The following is a 19,584-nucleotide window of genomic DNA, read 5'->3' as shown; positions in this document are numbered from 1 at the left end:
TTTTCGAACTGTTTTGCTATCCTAATCACAGAAATTGGCTTGCGGAACCACCCAATTGAATAACATCTTAAGAAAGTGATGCCGATTTAGCAAAAAGTTCGGGTAAAACCTGCAAACGAAAAGAGCACCCAAAAAATCACTTAAATTAACCATCAGGAGGGATCATTGCTCAAACTTGTTTCAATGTTTATATTTCAAATAACTTTTATCATTGTTGAAACCATTATTTTTGACACAAAACCTATCGATTTTCAAGATTTTATATCCGAGTTAACTTGAAGTTTTTAATTTATAAAAATTGAGCTTCTCAACAATGTTGTAGTTGAGTTTTCTCTGATAAAGCTCTGAGCTTTGTGTGCATACATAAATCACTGATTCATCCGACGTATGCATATTTATTACATTACACATTCAAATACATAAAAAAGAACACAAGCATACACATACTAATGATAAACAAATTATCGTGCCATGTATACGTAGCTCATTGGATGAAGCCTTATCAACAAAAGTTCCAGCTCATCGTTCATCGGCTTACTTACTTACGTTCGTTTCAGTCTCTCTCAACGAACACACCGCGCGCTTCACAGCCAATGAATAAAGTCGACCAATCAAAGTCACCCACGATCCAAATATCCCACGGGTCCTAGAACGTCTGCTAGAATGGCAGGGTTTAAGTTTTTCTGGATCATATTTAATTTGTTGTTGTGTCTAATTGTTTGCCTCGCTGGGTGAGTTATTTTTCCTTATATTTGAAAAAAGTTTTTTATTTTAGTACATAGTGTCGACAATACCTTGGTTTTTGCCGAGTAAACTTTGCCACCTAACCTCATTGGAAGTAAACACTTTATGATTTGGTCATTACAATGACTATTTAAAAATGCTTTACAATCATTTTTTTTTTCCTAAACTAATTTTTATCTGTACATTAAGTTCTTTTTTACACGTCCATTAAAATTTGCACTCAATGGTACATACATTGTACTTAAAAGATTCAAAGTTTACAATTTTTTTATTCAAACTTGACAATAGGATTGTTTTGAAATCAATCAAATCACGCATATTATTTTAAGTACTTACTACTATTACTTTTATTGCAGAAGGGACTTTTATAAGATCTTGCAAGTCTCAAAAAATGCTAAAGCTACAGAAATAAAAAAACAGTACAGAAAATTAGCCAAAGAAACGCATCCTGATAAAAATCCAGATGACCCTGATGCGACTAAAAGATTTCAAGATCTCACAGCTGCTTACGAGGTACTGTCGGACAAGGATAAAAGGGAACGATACGACAGGTGTGGGGAAGAGTGTCTGATGAAGGATGACATATCAGGACATGGAGATCCATTTTCCAGTTTCTTTAGCGATTTTGGTTTTCATTTTGGTGGCGAGCAACAACAGCACCAGAAACAAACTCACAAAGGTTTCACCATCAATATGGATCTTTCTGTCACCTTGGAGGAACTGTATAATGGCAAAGTTGTTGAAGTAAGTTCCAAATAAATCTCTTATGTGGTTTAAAAACTCTTTACTTAATAAAACTATAATAATTATTTATAGGTCACCAGGAACAAGCCAGTCATGAGAACTGCTTCAGGAACTAGGAGGTGCAATTGTAGACAAGAATTAATTACTCGTAATTTAGGGCCCGGGCGAATGCAAATGACCCAACAAACAGTCTGTGATGAATGTCCTAACATAGCATTTGTAAATGAAGAAGATACTCATGAAATTAAAATTGAAATTGGTATGTTTGATGGTCAGCTAATTAAATTGCCCGAAGACGGTGAACCGCATATTGATGGAGAACCTGGCGATTTAATATTCAAGTACTATTTTTTATAAATAATTTTTTTTTTCAACAACACATAATTCATTACATTTCTATTAGATCCATAACACAAAATTTTGACGTCTATCATAAGACATTTTAATTTTCAGGATCAAAACACAACCACATCCAATTTTTGAAAGAGTTGGCAATGATCTCTACACCAACGTGACGCTTTCCCTAGAAGAGGCTTTGGTTGGTTTTACTCTAGAAATCACACATTTAGATGGCCACAAAGTAACAATTCAGAGGGACAAGATTACCAGCATGGGATCTCGAATTAGGAAAAAAGGAGAGGGAATGCCAAGTTACGATGACAACACTGTTTATGGAAATTTAATCATTACATTCGATATTGATTTCCCCAAGCGGGAATTTACAGAAGAAGAAAAGAATGGTAAAACAATTGATCTCGTAGACTGTTTATAATTGACTTGTGGTGCAAAAAGTTAATTAATAAATTCGTTTTTACAGAATTCCGGAAATTACTAAACCAGGGCTCTAAAACTCGAGTGTACAACGGAATTAGCGGAAAATAGTGTGATTACCTTTAAGTACTGGTGTTGTAAAGTATCAGAAACTTGACAACTGCTGCGCATTTACATTAATTTATCATGGAATGGGATGTCTACCAGCGAAATGAGATATCAATGTGATTGTGGTTATTTCCTTATAGTGTTACTTTATTTACCGCATTATATCAAATTAAGACTGTTGAGAGGGAAGCTTTGACAATGGAGTCAAAGTTAAACATTCAATTGTAAACTGCCGCAGTGAATTAAATGAATTTGAAACATATAATTTATTTCTAATACTTGAAAGTGAACAAGGGTGTGCTAGTGCTTTGTTCAAAGCATGTGTTTTAGCATGTGTACCTTTGCACTTAAAGACTGCAAGTTCCAATACGTTTTCTACTTGTTTCTTTTCAAACAAACAGAAAAATCTTTGTCACAATAGGAAAAAATAAAAATCATTGTAATTTTAAGACGTCTTTCTATTATTTTGTTTTTCACGTCCCTATAACTGATATCAACATGAAAAATTTATTAAACTTTGTTATTACTATGGTAAACCTGCAAAAGCAATTAAAATTATCATGGATTTTGTCATTGATTTACCATGAGTCACATTAACGTTAGATTAGCAATGAAAGCTCTCGAAACTTGAAATTTTCAACACAACTGGCGCTAATAATATCGTGATGTATAGTCCTGCAAAAGCAGATTTAGTTCAATAATAATCGTTTGCTTCTTAAAATAGCCTCAAAGTAGAACTCTCGAGCTTCTTGATTAATATAAAAATAGTACCAAGTCCACTTTCCACTTTGACGATAAGTATGCAGAACATCATCTAGAAACCGACTCTGTGGGCTTGACGGTAATTCTCAATTGGTTAAGACAATTTTTTTTTAAATCTGCATTTTCCCGCTAAGCAGGTGCTCTTAAGACATAACAGCAAATAATATTTTACAAAAAAAATATTTTTGATACCGTATTTTTGTTTATTTAAACTGTGTTCAAACAAGATGATACCTTTTAAACATAAAAATATGCTTTAATGTGATGACTCGTTTCGATGAAAGAAAAAACATTTATGTACATATTTTTTTCATACAACACATATTCCATATTTATTTAAATAATTTTTAATTTAATTTAAAATGAAGAGATCCGTAGACATAATATCATGTTGTTAAATCGGTAGTACGATAGAAAAAATATTAAGTTTTATGAGTGTACAACAGTATCCGTCGGCTTCTCAAATTTTTCTCATAAGTATCGCTCCCACGTTATTCGATCTTACTTTACCAATATATTTATGTACAATGACTATAAAATATCACAAATAGCGATTTTAATGTCTATTCAGTATACCGCAACGGCAGCTAAATTCTCGTCCTTTATTATCTACATCACAAATTTTCGTTGAATTGTTTACAAATAAATAACTCTTCGTTTCACTGACTACGAAAAGAAAACTTATGCTTCATTTGTTTTAAAAATAGTTTCGTACAACTCAACCTTTTTTTTCTACAACAATTATCAAAAAGAAAAAACAAAAAAAAATGACAATAGTACTATGCTTAAAAATTGTAAGGATTGTGCTTTTTCGTATTAAAATTTCTCACAGACGTAAATACAAACAATACACGCTGAACTCTTAAACCTACGTATCTTTTGTCAAAATATTTTTGGCACCGCAATTTATCTTAAATGTATTTATTTAAAATCCACACGCTGGCTCAAAGCTCTTTCGCAACTTAATGTTTTATATTTATATATTATACACACGTGACAAGGTAGCGAATGTTCTATCCATGAGTTTGAATCCAGGGTACGTTTCTCTATACCATCCGACCCGGACGAGGACGGACCCGTACACGTGTAGGAAACGAATGCCACATGCAAAGAGAAACACGCTAAAATCCTAATGAATAAAACCAAGCACCTATTATAGCACTTTCAACTCGTTACCATTTATCGGTACACACACACACATATTTTTGTTTTTTATGCAGATCGAGAAAAAGTGACAAACACGATTAGTTTATAGGCCCAAAGCACCCGTATTGTAGTCAATCGAGCAAATCCTTAGCGCAATGCATAACACGCGATACTTGGCTTTGAAGCTAATTATACAATATGGTAAAAAACAAGAAATTGCGCGCGAAAAAGCGTTAGACACAGGAACCTCCTCCGATCAGTGCAGTGACGTATATATAGGAACCATTTCCCCGAAGGAAAGCCATCGATCATCATTTGACAACTCAACCCGAAGACCATAATATACTTTTGCCTTTTGTTTGATAAAACGTGCAAAATTGTAAAACTAGCGGCAATAGCAGTAGAGCCGCATTAGCGAGTCATCGACGCAGGCGCTCTGGTTCCCGTAAGCGTTCAGCCGGCTGACGGAGCCGACGAGATCGAGGATGCCATTGTCGGTCCGAAGCCTCACCGAGCCCTCGAAAATGGCACTCCCGGGCTTCGTCTTGAAAGTGATCGAGTAGTCGATCCAAGGCACGGCCTTGTCGGCCTCGGTTTTCTTCCTCTCCTTTTCGTCGTCGCCGTCGCTCAGGGCCTTCGCGTCGACGAGGGAGTAGAGCTCGAGGTGGGCGCACTGGGGGTACCGGGCGAGCATACCGTTGATTCTGCCGATGATGAAATCCGTCACTTTTGGAAGCGCCGGGTCGTCCAGGGACACGTTGCGCCGACCGTGGCACATGCACCAGTGCTCGGGGATACTCGCGCTCTCGCAGGTACGGTCCTCCGGGATCGGCTTGAACATGCTTATCCCTCGTTTCGGCTTGCCCTTGGGTATACCGTTGTTCTGGAGACAAAAAAATCAATCAATTGAATCTTTTTTCTTTTTCTTTTTTTTTTTTTCATGATAATGATAATGATAATTAACGATCGATCATACCTCTTGTCGAAGCCGCCGTGGATCCAACATGTCTCGCAGAGTCTCGTGAAGGTCAAAGGGCGTCGTCAGGCTCCTGGTGTTGCGCGTCAGGGTACCCCAAGCGCTCGGGTGCTGTTCCTTCCACCAGTCGGGCAGTCGTAGGAAAACAAAGGGGAGGCTGTCCTCGAGCCTGCCCTGGTAGGTTTGCCTGAACGAGCCCCACCTCATGCCGTGGTCGCTCATGAAGACCAGCGCGACGTTGCGCAGCAGTTGGTTTTTTTCGAGGTAAGCGAACAAGTCGTGGTAGGAATCGTCCCCCAATTGGGCGAACTCGATGTAGTCGTGCGTTAGACTCGATTGCCAAAAGAAGCCAAAGTACGGGTCTTGGGCGAACTCCTCGGCTACTTTGCGGGTGTAACCGAGCAATTGGTCAAAGTTCAGCCTCGTGCCCAGGCACAGGTTGGCGTTCAGTTTGTGCGTGTTGCCGATCTCCGACTCGGAAGCCAAACAGAATGGCCTCAGGTAGTAGTCCGTTGGCTGCTTGCTGCAACATGTTTTTTTTTCCTTCAATTCACACATTTTTTGGATTATTATACTTAATTTAATAAGAATTAATATAGGTATTCGCCACAAAAAGTATTTTATAATCATTACGCTCAATTTCAACATTTTTTGATTTCAATCATATCTTCGAGGAAAGAAAAAAAAAAAAAAAAAAATTCAAATTTTGCATTTAAAATGGAGTAATTACAATTAAAAACCACAGAGGTGTAAATTATGGAAGATGCCTAAACGTAATTCTTGCAAGGACACATATATATTTATGTTTGAGTAATGATTAAAATTTCACGATAATCTCATGAAATCGGCTTGAAAACAGAATGACGTATCGGTAACGTATTTGTTGGGTGCGAAACAACGTACAACCCATTGTTTGGATGTGCAGATGATCGTTGGGTATACATGTATGCACCAGTAAGGTATACCAACCGAAAGCCCGGCTTGAGGTAATTAAAAGTCGTGATGTAGCACGCGTCCTCGCCAAAGACGGTCCTGTATCCCTTGGCCGCGAAATTCTTCCACAAAAGGGGACACCGGTCGAGCGGTTTTTTCCGATCGGTCCAACAGAGCTTCTCGAACTCGGCGTGCTCGAGACCACTGAGCACAGGCACGAGGTTCGGGTATGTGTTGTCCGCCACCTTGTTGTAGCCGAGCATCTCGACCGCGCCGATTTTCCCGAGCAGATCCACGGTCCGGGGCATCGAGCGACGAAGGTTGAGCCGCGACACGGCGTCCACCCCGACCACGAGGACGCTGAGCTTACCAGCCGGGGGGCCCTCTTTGCCCAACTGCTCGCGACACCGCTCCTCCACGTAGAGCTTGCGCGGCGCGAACGCGAAGTAGTCACGGTAGACGCTCTCGTTCCGGCTCTGGCACTCGACCCTGACGAACTCGTCGTTGATGACAGCCGAGTCTTGGAACTGGTGGCAGTCCTTGCTGAATCTGGGGGGAGGGAGGGAAATATTAAATTTCTTTTTTTTTTTTTTTCAAACGATAACAACCCAAGCAGGTGCGCTTACGTAAAGTTATTGTCGCCGCCGTTCGGGGAGCGCCAGAGGCTGCGCCAGCAGCAATCGACGGTCTCGGACTCGTTGTAAAAGTGGGCTCGAGCTTTCGGGTTCACGAAAATCGCGCTGTTGTTCGACTCGACGAGGGGCAAGTGGGTGCCGTGTTCGCAAATGATCGGCGTGGCTCTGTCGATGTAGCGCGATACGGACGGCTCGAAGGGGTCGAGGTCGGGGATGCGGCAGCCTTTGTTATACACCAGGTAGCCAGTGTGCTCGGGCGACAGGTTTCTCGATGACAAAGTCGTGGGCGTCAGTGGGGTTGGCGTCGAGGCTTCCGGTTCGTCGTAGCGGACTGTAAATTTTCGTTTTTTGGCACCATTACTTCGCGGGGCGTTTTTTTACTTTCACCAGAGCAAAAAGTATAAATCCATCGAGTTTTCTTTCAAGGGGAAATAAAATTGTGATTTTCGAATGTCTCGAAAGTCGGTTCTTTTTGGTACTTTATGGTGCAGCGTTGATACAAATATTTATACATACCACGGAATACAATGGAATGTCAATAATTGTGTGTACTCTGAACAAGCTATTGTTTTATCATTTTTTGCGATTTATGGCGTTAATTTTACCTTACGGACAAAAGTGTTGGGTACAAAAAAGTTTTATTTTTTCAAGATCTTGAGTATCAGTCGTGCTTAAAAATACAGTTTTTGTCGTGTTATTTGCAAGGATATGATATTAATAGCTGAGAAAAGTTTTATATTTTGAAACAATATCGTTTTTTCTCTACTGTTGCTTCGAAAAAAGTCATCAATGTTACACTCTAAAAACAAGAGAAGGAAACAAATATTCACTAATAATGAAATAAAATATTTGGTACGAATTTAATAAAAATACAGCTAAATTATAGCTTTTTTTGTGTAACTTTTTTTAAAATTCAGGTAAGACCGGTACAGTCATTTTTTCGTTGTGGCTTAACAATATAACACTTTGATGTCACAGAAAATAATACAGATTTAAACTATACTCACTATTTCTGAATGGAAATAATACTTTGAAGAATAATTAAGAATGTAAAGATTGTAGATCTTAAAAAAAAAAAATACGTGCGTATTGAAAAACAGTAATTTTTATTTTTTGAAAAATAGAAAAGCTTCAAAAATAGCTAAAAAAATTAATTTTCTCTTGATGATAATTACATTCCGTTTGCAAGATCTGTGTACAATCTAAAAAACAATTCGTAAATCATAAAAAAAACTTTTCTTTTTACATTTTCATTAATCATTTAATTTTGATTCTTTAAAATTGACGTCACGTATGAGTATACCTTTGCTCTGGAGAAAAATGTAGTAAATGTAGCTGTTAGTATACCTTCATTGCAATAGATTTTTCACATTGATTTAGCAATACGAAAAAAAATTAAAATAAGGTCGTTAACCTTGATAGGTGGAATTTCCGGATGAAACAATTTGGAATTGACTGATTGTAAAGCTGTTGATCGCCAACAAAGACGCCAATAAAAAGATAAGTAGTCCTATTAACCATCTTTGCAAACGCAGACCTCCTTTCAGACCCTCCGTTTCAAACGACATTTTCACAAAATCATCATCGTTATCTTAACGTTTGTTTGCGGAACTTTGGCTGTGAACATAAAACATTATGATCGCATATAAACATCGCACAGCGATTTACATACATGCCGGAGAAAATGTACAAATTTGGAAATTGATGAAAAACAATGTTACTGGAAATTTTTCGTAAGAAAAAAAAAAAAAAAGTTTTTGTCTTAGTCCTAATCTTCCAAATGATTTCCTAACGTAAATAAAAAACCAAAATACGTTTGTTGAAATAAACCTAAAGAAAGTGACGTTGTTCAATGTTTTAAAAAATAGACAACAGAAAACTTGAATTTTACCAAAAAAAAAAAAAAAAAAAAAAATGATGAAAAAAGCTTCTTTATCCAGACGAAACTTTGGAACAAAGTAATCCACCGTAACGACTGCAATAAATCCTTGGTTGTCAATTCAAAGTATCGAGCGCGCCTTTCAAGTGTTTAACGTGCATGCATGTCTACCTGCACAGCCCTTCTCCCCTTACCATTTAAAAGACGGATTTGAGCTACTTTGGGTACACATGCATACACATCCAAGCACGTTGGAGCCGTCGCGTGTTTAAAGCTCACGTCACGCGTGCGCTTGCCAAGTGTCGAGTGTCGAGATTTCTTTCTTTGATCGCGATTGCACGGGCGCGCGAGCCTATAAAAGCTCCTTGGCCGTAAGCAAACTTTTCCACGTACGAATTTTTCAAAATATTATTTGGTCAATAAACGCGGAGCTTGTGGAATCAACGAGATCAGTTTTATTTCCCGGACTCGAAGGGGGTATTTGTTGCTCCGATAAGTTATTGCGCATTTTATTCCCTCATTTTATCATCGTTCGATCAATTTTTGTTCGTGTTATCGTTCGATAATCTTGTTGTCACTCGGATCAATTTTCTTTTCATGGAACATCGTCATTTATTTCTCAAGCTATTTTTTACACTTTTATACAATTGATTGTCCACCAAATTGCTGTATCATCTACTATACAAAAATTATGTTATAGGATCACGTGTGATTAAACTTTGTTAACAAATATTGAATGTTTTTTTTTCGAATTAAAATTTAGTTACCAATTTAGTTAAAAGTTTGCCAAAAATTACTGGTATCTCAGTGTAAATCAGAATTTTTAATTAGTTGAATCTAAAAAATGTTTATAAACAGAGACACCCTATAAAAAATATTGAATTAAAAAAAAAGTTGTGAAATCAAACGGGCAATTTAACGAGGTCAGAACGTAGGAAAGCAGATAACATTGAATTCCAGCACTCGGTGTAAAGGACTTTTATGTAATAGAATCTATATTTGAAAATATATTGATTCCCGTAAAAATCCGTATTTGCTAAATTATTTAAATCAAGGTCGAACGATAAAACTAACTTTTTTAACTTTTAAAACGCATGCATTCTAAATCAATGGAAATTAATCAATATCAATTTCAATACCATCCATACGAAATACAAAAAATGAAAATTAAGAAAAATTAAATTAACTATCGTGATTTTATCGTAAATTAAAATCGAAACACGTAATACCTGCCTCACGATTGCAGATCAATAAATTCCAGGCGCAAAATTAAATAGACGAACAAACGCAATTTTCCCCATTGACAGAAGGTCACAAAAAAAAAAAAAATAAATAAAATAAATAAATAAATAAAAAAATTAAAAAACACACAAAACACGGGTAGACACAATTAAAAAAAAAAAAAAAAACTTGTAACATCAATCGTGCGGGTCTTACTTGTCAAAGGATCCAAGTGTAGGGCGGCTCTGCATCACCATAACGGTATCATCATCTCGCGGAGTCGAAGCTGTTACTATAATACGCGAAAAGCATCAGTCGTCGCGAGGAGGGCGAGAAGCGACGAGGCTATATACATACTCGTATTCCCCTCTTTTCCGCCTCTCTATCTATCTGTTGTATCTTACTCCGCACCGAGATACTCGTCACTCGCATGCACGTCACATCATATTAAACGCACACTGCGAACCAAAGCGCCAAATAACTGCAGACCAGTCGAGAGAGGAAAAAAAAAAACACAACAAACGCGCCTCACATCCGCGCGAAACAATCCAGACGCAGCCTCCCATTGCATCCTCCCCCCCCTCCCCCCGATACCCTAACGCTACCACTTTTATTCCTCGTTACGCCGCACTGCTGTTTACACTCTTGCCAACAATTTTCATACTTCTCTCTCGGACAATGTTAATCTCGGCCAAACACCTGTCTCCCTGTTTTCTCGCTACCGTTATCACCCTCGTCCGAGCGCGCCAATAACCCACCCATGATCGCTCCTTATCAGCTCCGCCGACACCCACGTGTCTCTCCACACATATACCCAACCCGTGTATAGCCTGTTGTGCTCTCGCGCCAACGATCTCACATTGCCATCATTTTTTCAACAATCGTCAGCATCACTGCGCTGTGATCATGGACCAATTTATAATATATACACGCGAGCACATTTATACATCCAACGCGATGTGTCACGGGGCAGGTGGAGCGACAAAAAAAAAAAAGGGTGCGTGTGTCCCGGCGCGCTCGACTTTTGGGACTAGGTGATGTAGGTGCGATCGCTGGCTCCTCGCGGTAGCTCCAGTTTTCCCTCTTCCTCGAATTAACCGGTCGATAGAAGAGCGCGCGCGCTTTTGGGACACCCCCTCCCCGCCCTATGTATATACACCGTTCCTGGCCACCCTCTCGATCGGGGTTGTGTGGCTTACCTGTGTGTGTGGTGTTTGTATACGAGTACACCGAGACACGTGCAATGGGCTCGTGGTCGGACTCTGTGTGCTTTTGTAAGGGGGGGGCGCCGCTTCCCTGCTTCTTGATTTTTCTCCCCCCCTCTGTAGTATTACCCTCTGTCTGATGTATATTCGTGGGGCATTAGGGTACGGTACATATATCCCTCCCTCGAATGGCTCGCCTAATTTATGCCGTAATGACTCACTGCCTCGATTATTTCGCCCGTTGGGGGGTAGGGAAAAAAAAAAAAAAAAAAAAGAAAATTGTTCCACAATGATTGTCGTTGGATTGACATCGTGGATTCGAACAGAGTGTTTTATTTAATGAGTACATGTATACTGTGTATATTTATATCTATGGGCATTATATGCTGTGACGGCCTTATCGGGAAAGGAAACAAAGCAGAAAGGCAAATTGAGTGTCGCGTATATAATGTGCGTTTTTAGCACATCGGCTAGCGCGATTTTATTTCGGTGACTGTAGGTATATGAATTTATCTTATTTGCAATTGATGTGATCTTTTTTTTTTTTTTTTTTTTTTTTTTTTGTAAACAACAAAAGTTTTCCATGCTGGAGATCTTTCAACGATGACAACAATCACAAATGAGATTGCATGACGTATTGATGATTCGAGTTATAAGTGGTGGTCATCACCAGTTGATTTATAATTTGATAAAAGATTTGTTTATCGGGCACTTGGGTGAACAATTCATTGTTATTCGATGAAAAATCATGGGTAGCGGATTCGGATCTCGTTTGCATGTTTGTTGTCAAAAACAGTGTAGATATGAGTAAAAAAATACGAGTTTTTGCATATGTAGATAAGAAAACTCAAACTTGTATGAAAAAATGCTTATTTTGAAGTTAAAACAATAAGATAACTTAGATTAATAATTTTACCAGTAAATAATTCGAAGGATTTGTTACTAGTAAGTTACTTTTTTTTCTATTGGAAATAATTTTAAATCAGATATGTTGAAAGCCCTTGTTTTATTAAAAATTCATTTCAGAGTCTATTAATAGATGCACCGGCTATTGTAAGTTAGCTATACCGAGTATCATATAAGGTATACTCCTGTAGAACAGTCGTGTGTAGGAATACCAAGAACCTAATTTTGAAAGCTCAGTCAAGTCGTTATTTAATAGAATGAGTAGAAATCGCATGACAATTTCAAAAACATTTTCTAACGACACAAAAGAGAGTAATATTGGCTTGCAAAAAAAATTAAAAAACTAGAAAAAATTCATACATTTTAAATTGTAAGCTAAGAATTGTAAAGTACGTGGTTGAAAGTTACAAAAATTACATACTGACATTGATTGTCGTGTTATTTAATGATTACGCATTGTATAATTTTTTTGTGATTTTCTCAATTAATAAAACTATAAAATCCGAACTTCTTGATTGTAATAATAGTAACGTTGATTTCGCAAATAAAATATGTGTAAAAAGGTACTTTGAATGTGAACAATATTTAGTGAAAATACTGAAACTATTAAACCAAATTGTTTACACGGTAACGTTGTTGTTCCTTTATAGTATACATTTATTTTTTTATTATGCTAAAACAGTTGAACTTTTAAATAGTCAATTGAAAGAGACAATCAACTTTTGGTTTTAAAAATTGAATAACTTCAAATTTATTGCGTATTGTTAAATGAATTAGGAATAAATGTAAAAATAATTGGTAATTCACATCAAATAAATCTCAATAACACGCGTAAAAAAATGTGATATCAAACATAAAACCTTCCATCTCACCCACCCACCTACCCTCTTTTCGCGGTCAAACTCTTCCTTCTGATCTGATCCGCTAGGATTATAATATCCTACATCACTTGTAATTGTTGCGCACGGAAGATAATGTGTGTGTTCGAATTTTAGGGTGCGCGCGTACCTATCGATCGGCAGCTCAAGTGAGACTTAATAACTATGACTTTTTGGCCTCTGGATTTCACCACCTGCCAAGCAGCATAGAAGTATGTGAAGTAAAAAGTAAGAAATAATCGCTGTACTCACGTGGCTGCTGAAAAATTTTATCTTATTATTATTGTTGATTTTATTAGTACGATTTACATCACTGTTTTTAATATTTCAGCAATTACCACTTTATTCTTGTTACAAAAATATTATTTAGTAAAAAAAATAAAAATTGCTGGAGCTCGACCTTGTTTATTTATGTTTTCATACTGGAAATAAAAATATTTTTTATGCACTGACACGTAGTTTTGAGTATAAATGGGTGCGCATAAACAATAGCTTTGTAAAAAATATGTACATAAAATAAGCTTAGGTAATAACTTGTTCAACTTGTCTTCTCACAAGTTTCATGTTGACTGATAATATCACTGATTTTTTTTGACGAAAAAAAAAAATTTTTCTGTAGAAAATAATATATGTATATTCTGAAAAACATGCAAACAATACTAAGAAACATCAATGTATTTTGCTTGTCACCTTTGAAATTTTTATTTTTAATGACTGATTTTACGATAATAATGAAAAAAAAATTTTTAACATCGTATCGTGTTGATGATAATCCAAGTCTTCTCATGTGTAAGAAAATTTATGAATGATAAAAAAAGCATAGATCAAAAATGTTTTGTTAAGGAGTATTGATTCTTTCAAAAGAAATAAAATTCAATCATACATAAAAGTACATGTTACATTAGTGGCTCAGTGTGGTTCAGAAAGAAAAAGCGCTGTTTTGAAACAAGAAAATTTGTTGGAGCAGTTGCAAAATACTCGATGTGGACAATAAAATAAAAGGGACCATTTCTAATGGGATATTTATTATATTAGGAGCAAGATCAATGTTAGAAAAATAGTATGGCTTTATAATGTTTTGTTAAATCGAATAACAGTAGCGATCCTGCAAAAACTATTAAAAAAAGAAGAAAAAAAAAATCTGTAATCGTTCTTATTTTCAACAAAGTCGAGATAGCCTTTTTTCTCTTAACAAATTATTTTAAGGTAGCCTTTTTTTCTCCAAGTAGTCGATATACTTGTGTGCACACATAATTATGTTTACATGTACATATAACATAAATTATGGTATTTTTCGATTTTTATAAAGTACATAATAGTTGTTTTTTCCTACACAAAGATAATAACAAATATTTGTCAATAAAAAAATTAAAAGATAACTCAGAATATGATTTAATTTATGTACTTTTCTTTGCATCATAGATGAAAGTAAACCGTAATTAATATTTTTTAAACACTGAGAAAAAAATTTTAATAAATAATTGTTAAGCTGTGGGTGTTTTCCGCAATCGTCGCCAGCAAGTAATTTAAGGTTGCGCTCTACGCTACCATCAGGTCGGTAAGTCAACTACCTTGAATTAACTGGCGCTCTGTTCCGTAATCTGGCCAGTTAAAATAGCAGACGACAGTCAACAGCGATGAAATCTTCACTTTTTTCTCGACTTTCACGTCGTCTGCTGTTTTTACTGGCCAGATTACGGAACAGAGCAGTTAATTCAAAGTATAGTTGACTTACCGACCTGACGGTAACGTAGAGCGCAAATTTAAATTACTTGCTGGTGACGACGATTGCGGAAAACACCCCAAGCGGCGTTACCACCACGACCTACGACCTACGTAACTTTACAGCCTCTGATTTTATCATTCTGGTAAAGAGAGCACGGTGTAAGATGTACGTGAAGTAATGTGTATAGTAATTAAAGAAATTACTACTAAGTAATGCCATATGGTCGATTTTATTGAACCACATGAATATCTCTATTTTTAGAGGTCGACTTTTGAGTAAAAAATAGATTGTAAACTTGCCGCAAACAGCACAAACTACGTCAAATTTTTATTATCTATCTGTAAAATTAGTTGCGGCTGGTTTGTAATTATCAAAGTGACTTTGCTGTAAATGGCAATAGTTATTTGGATCAGCGCCATCTAGCGGTCTTTATTTTTTGGCCATTGGTGGCTCCTAAAATTCTCAATCAGAGCATTCAGGATTAGAGCCATTAAGTCAATTATAAACCAGCCGCAACTCATTACGAAGCTATAAAATAGAAAAATAACGATACATGTGTTTTTGGCGGCAAGTTAACAATCTATTTTCTACCAAAAAATCGACCTCCTATGTGTTTGTACTTTTGAAAATAAATTTTCAAGCATAAGACAGATTGTTAACTTGCCGCCAAAAACACATGTATTGTTATTTTTTTATTTTATAGCTTTATCATAAGTTGCGGCTGGTTTATAATTGAATAAATGGCTCTAATCCTGAATGCTCTGATTGAGAATTTTAGGAGCCACTTTTGGCCAAAAAATAAAGACCGCTAGATGGCGCTGATCCAAAATAATTATTGCTACTTACAGTAAAGTCACTTTATTAGTTATAAACCAGCCGCAACGAATCTTATAAATAGACGATAAATCGTTGACGTTTTTTATGCTACATGCGGCAAGTTTCTACATCAATATTCTACATATCTTAAATGGCTCATAAAATCGACAATATTTACAAAATTACAATACTCTTAACCTTTTACCATTAAATCATGTAAGCACAAATTAATCAGTCCATTAAAGAGACAACCGAAGAAAAAAGGCCTGAAAAAGAAGCACAGTCACACGATAAGTCTCATATAAGAATGGAGCATTGGATCTTACTTGATCAGAGAAGGTTGGGTTCTTTGTTTACTTATAACACTTAAAATTTACATCTCTGTAATAAATGTATTTTTCAATTAGTGAGATCCGATGCTCCATTCCTAGGAGACTCTTCGTGTGGCTGCTTCTTTTTAAGACCTTTTTTCTTCAGTTGTCTCTTTTCGACTGATTAATTTACGTGTATATTTGATCGTGATTTACGATTTCTGTAACACAAATTTTGTTATTTATATATTATATAAGTTAACTGTTTATTGGAAATCTAAAGTTGAAGGGCTGTTCTTTCATTAGTTAATAGTAAAAGGTCAAGAGTATTGAAATTTTGTAAATATTGTCGATTTTATGAGCCATATAAGATAAGTAGAATATTGATAGTTTTGGAGGTCGATTTTTAGGTGAAATATAAATTGTAAAGCAATTTAAATTAAGTGAGATCCAATGCTCCATTTTTAGGAGACTCTTCCTGTGTAACTGAACTTCTTTTTTAAACTTTTTTTCTTTAATTGTCTCTTTTGGACTTATTACTTTACGTATCTATTTAATCATTGTTCAAGATTTCTGTAACACAAATCTTGGCATGTACATATTATATAAGTTAGCTGTTTATTTAAACTAGAAAGTTAAAGGGCTGTGCTTCCGCGAGTTAATGATAAAAGGTCTAAAGTATTTTAATTTTGTAAATATGGTAGATTTTATGAGCCGTATAAGATAAGTGGAATATTTATACTTTTCAGGGTTCATTTACAGGTAAAAGACATATTGTAAACTTGCCGCAAGTAGCATAAAAAATGTCAACTATTTATTGTCTATTTATAAGATTATTTGCGGCTGGTTTATAACTAATAAAGTGACTTTACTGTAAGTAGCAATAATTATTTTGGATCAGCGCCATCTAGCGGTCTTTATTTTTTGGCCAAAAGTGGCTCCTAAAATTCTTAATCAGAGCATTCAGGATTAGAGCCATTTATTCAATTATAAACCAGCCGCAACTTATGATAAAGCTATAAAATAAAAAAATAACAATACATGTGTTTTTGGCGGCAAGTTAACAATCTGTCTTATGCTTGAAAATTTATTTTCAAAAGTACAAACACATAGGAGGTCGATTTTTTGGTAGAAAATAGATTGTTAACTTGCCGCCAAAAACACATGTATCGTTATTTTTCTATTTTATAGCTTCGTAATGAGTTGCGGCTGGTTTATAATTGACTTAATGGCTCTAATCCTGAATGCTCTGATTGAGAATTTTAGGAGCCACCAATGGCCAAAAAATAAAGACCGCTAGATGGCGCTGATCCAAATAACTATTGCCATTTACAGCAAAGTCACTTTGATAATTACAAACCAGCCGCAACTAATTTTACAGATAGATAATAAAAATTTGACGTAGTTTGTGCTGTTTGCGGCAAGTTTACAATCTATTTTTTACTCAAAAGTCGACCTCTAAAAATAGAGATATTCATGTGGTTCAATAAAATCGACCATATGGCATTACTTAGTAGTAATTTCTTTAATTACTATACACATTACTTCACGTACATCTTACACCGTGCTCTCTTTACCAGAATGATAAAATCAGAGGCTGTAAAGTTACGTAGGTCGTAGGTCGTGGTGGTAACGCCGCTTGGGGTGTTTTCCGCAATCGTCGTCACCAGCAAGTAATTTAAATTTGCGCTCTACGTTACCGTCAGGTCGGTAAGTCAACTATACTTTGAATTAACTGCTCTGTTCCGTAATCTGGCCAGTAAAAACAGCAGACGACGTGAAAGTCGAGAAAAAAGTGAAGATTTCATCGCTGTTGACTGTCGTCTGCTATTTTAACTGGCCAGATTACGGAACAGAGCGCCAGTTAATTCAAGGTAGTTGACTTACCGACCTGATGGTAGCGTAGAGCGCAACCTTAAATTACTTGCTGGTGACGATTGCGGAAAAAACCCTTAAAGCCATAGAATGGTTAAATAGATTCACACAAGCTTTGTATTTTGGCCAGTAGGTGACGCCAGAATTCACTTTTTAATGGTTATTTTTACTAGATTGACTTATGTATACCTGTTATTGTTGTGTAAATACACGCATTGATGTATGTAAATATTACTTTACTATGTAAAAAAATCTCATTTATATTTTAAGCTAATAAAAATAATTTAAAATTCAAATTAATTAGTTCATGAATTATAGATTACCATAGTAAGAAAAAATTTTAATCGAAATCGTAGACTTATTAAAAAACGGGATCATGAAATATTTTTTCAGTTGGTAATAATGAAAGTGGAGGTTGGGACATAAAACTAATATTGTAATTGTTTTTCATTCGTCATAATAATAATGGTTTATTATTGAAGTGATATAGATATAATGGATTCGTAACGTATTTAACTACAATGATACGCTCATGGCTATGTTTATACACGGATTATACAATATTTACAGAAAACAAAATCGACAAGCAATGTTCTTTATTTTTATTTTATTTTTTCTCATTCATATTTGTTGTTTCGATCATCATTTCAACAACGACGGGCATACCACATTCATCATATTATTCACAAGGACCGTGAGGCGATTAAAGAGTTCGGTATTGTTTTACAATAATTAATGAATATACATTAAGTCTACGGCTTAACGCATATTTTTTTTTTGTTTTGCTTAAACTTGTTAATTTTATTTTTTAATTAATGTGTACATCGACTTTCATTTTCTCTCTTACGGATTTGTGTCGTGTTCTCTTCTGCGATTACGCGTATTTTCGCACGTATTTACAAATATATTACTTTTACCGTTTACGCACACATTCACACTGCTCGTGCACTGAGTTCCCTCAAAAAGAAAATTCCGTGAGATGTTTGATTTTTTTTTCAATCAAGTACAAACACAAATCTTTTGCCATTACGTTTATTGTTTTTATAATATTATTCATTGTTGCGATTATTAATTACTATACACAACGCTTGACGCTATCACCATTTTCGTCATATACTTTAATCAGTTTCAAATGTTTATGCTCATTGAGTATTAATTTCTTTTATTTAAAAAAAATTTTTTTTCATACTTTATAACTTTAAAAAAAAAGGAAAAAAATTGTGTCCGATAAAAAAGTACGATTGTTTTCTTTTACTTCATAGGAATATATTGACTGTTTTATCGGACGACTTGCACTCGCGACCCTTTAAAAATTCTACTTGTTTGTCGGCTCACGCTTTAATAACGTCCAGGTTATTTTGATGCTCCATTTTTAGGAATATAAGTATAGGTATAATATTGTACAATGTGAGTTTACGAACAAAGTTAGTTCGCCCACGTATAAATATATTTGAGATTCTGCTGAGATACAAAAAACGCTCGATATGCTTTATTTTTGTTTTAATGCGTGCTGTGTACAAAGTCGAATGAAATATATTTAAACTGCGCTTTGAAAAAATCTATATAGTTACACGTGTACTTGTACACGTTTTTTCTTAATTTTTTTTTTTTTTTTCTTTTGTTGATTTGACAATAATGTAAAGAGACCGGACATGCGTCGCTCATTTCGATTCCGTATTCTCGTCTTGTCTTGCACGAGTCTCGTATTCATAAACTCTCCCTTCTCGCTTCTCCCAAGTTTAATGTACAACGAATCAGTAAAAATCGGGATGAGCCGCACTTGTATGAAAAATTATGCACCCTTATTTTTCAATATCATGACTTAATTTACAATCACACGGTACACGCGTTGTATTATACGCATTGAAGATTTTTTTTAATTGCACGATAAACGCGGTCTCGTTGCTCCTCTCTCGCTTGCGCCGGAGCACTATTTTATACTCGTTTC

At 35.7% G+C, this 19,584-nt stretch overlaps 2 protein-coding genes across 2 annotated transcripts; one reads left to right on the top strand and one right to left on the bottom strand.

Moving 5' to 3' along the window:
• Nucleotides 1-539: 539 nt before the first annotated feature.
• On the top strand, nt 540-2,807 carry shv (DnaJ heat shock protein family member shriveled). The gene is made up of 5 exons (XM_014357978.2): nt 540-731; nt 1,101-1,488; nt 1,561-1,829; nt 1,942-2,228; nt 2,306-2,807. The coding sequence occupies exons 1-5, from the start codon at nt 664-666 to the stop codon at nt 2,368-2,370; spliced, it is 1,077 nt and encodes a 358-aa protein (XP_014213464.1). The 5' UTR covers nt 540-663; the 3' UTR covers nt 2,371-2,807.
• A 1,751-nt stretch (nt 2,808-4,558) lies between these two features.
• On the bottom strand, nt 4,559-10,337 carry LOC106642155 (uncharacterized). The gene is made up of 6 exons (XM_089592911.1): nt 10,136-10,337; nt 8,234-8,436; nt 6,811-7,150; nt 6,221-6,733; nt 5,252-5,774; nt 4,559-5,158 (listed from the first exon to the last, which is right to left on the bottom strand). Exons 2-6 carry the CDS (start codon nt 8,385-8,387, stop codon nt 4,661-4,663), a joined length of 2,028 nt encoding a protein of 675 aa, XP_089449037.1. The 5' UTR covers nt 8,388-8,436; nt 10,136-10,337; the 3' UTR covers nt 4,559-4,660.
• Between the last annotated feature and the right edge of the window lie 9,247 nt (nt 10,338-19,584).

This window comes from Copidosoma floridanum, unplaced genomic scaffold (assembly GCF_036245765.1).
Source record: "Copidosoma floridanum isolate Cflo_tuat_1 unplaced genomic scaffold, Cflo_Japanese_pri ptg000019l, whole genome shotgun sequence".
NCBI lineage: Eukaryota > Metazoa > Arthropoda > Insecta > Hymenoptera > Encyrtidae > Copidosoma > Copidosoma floridanum.
This window is presented reverse-complemented; position numbering and strand designations above follow the sequence as displayed.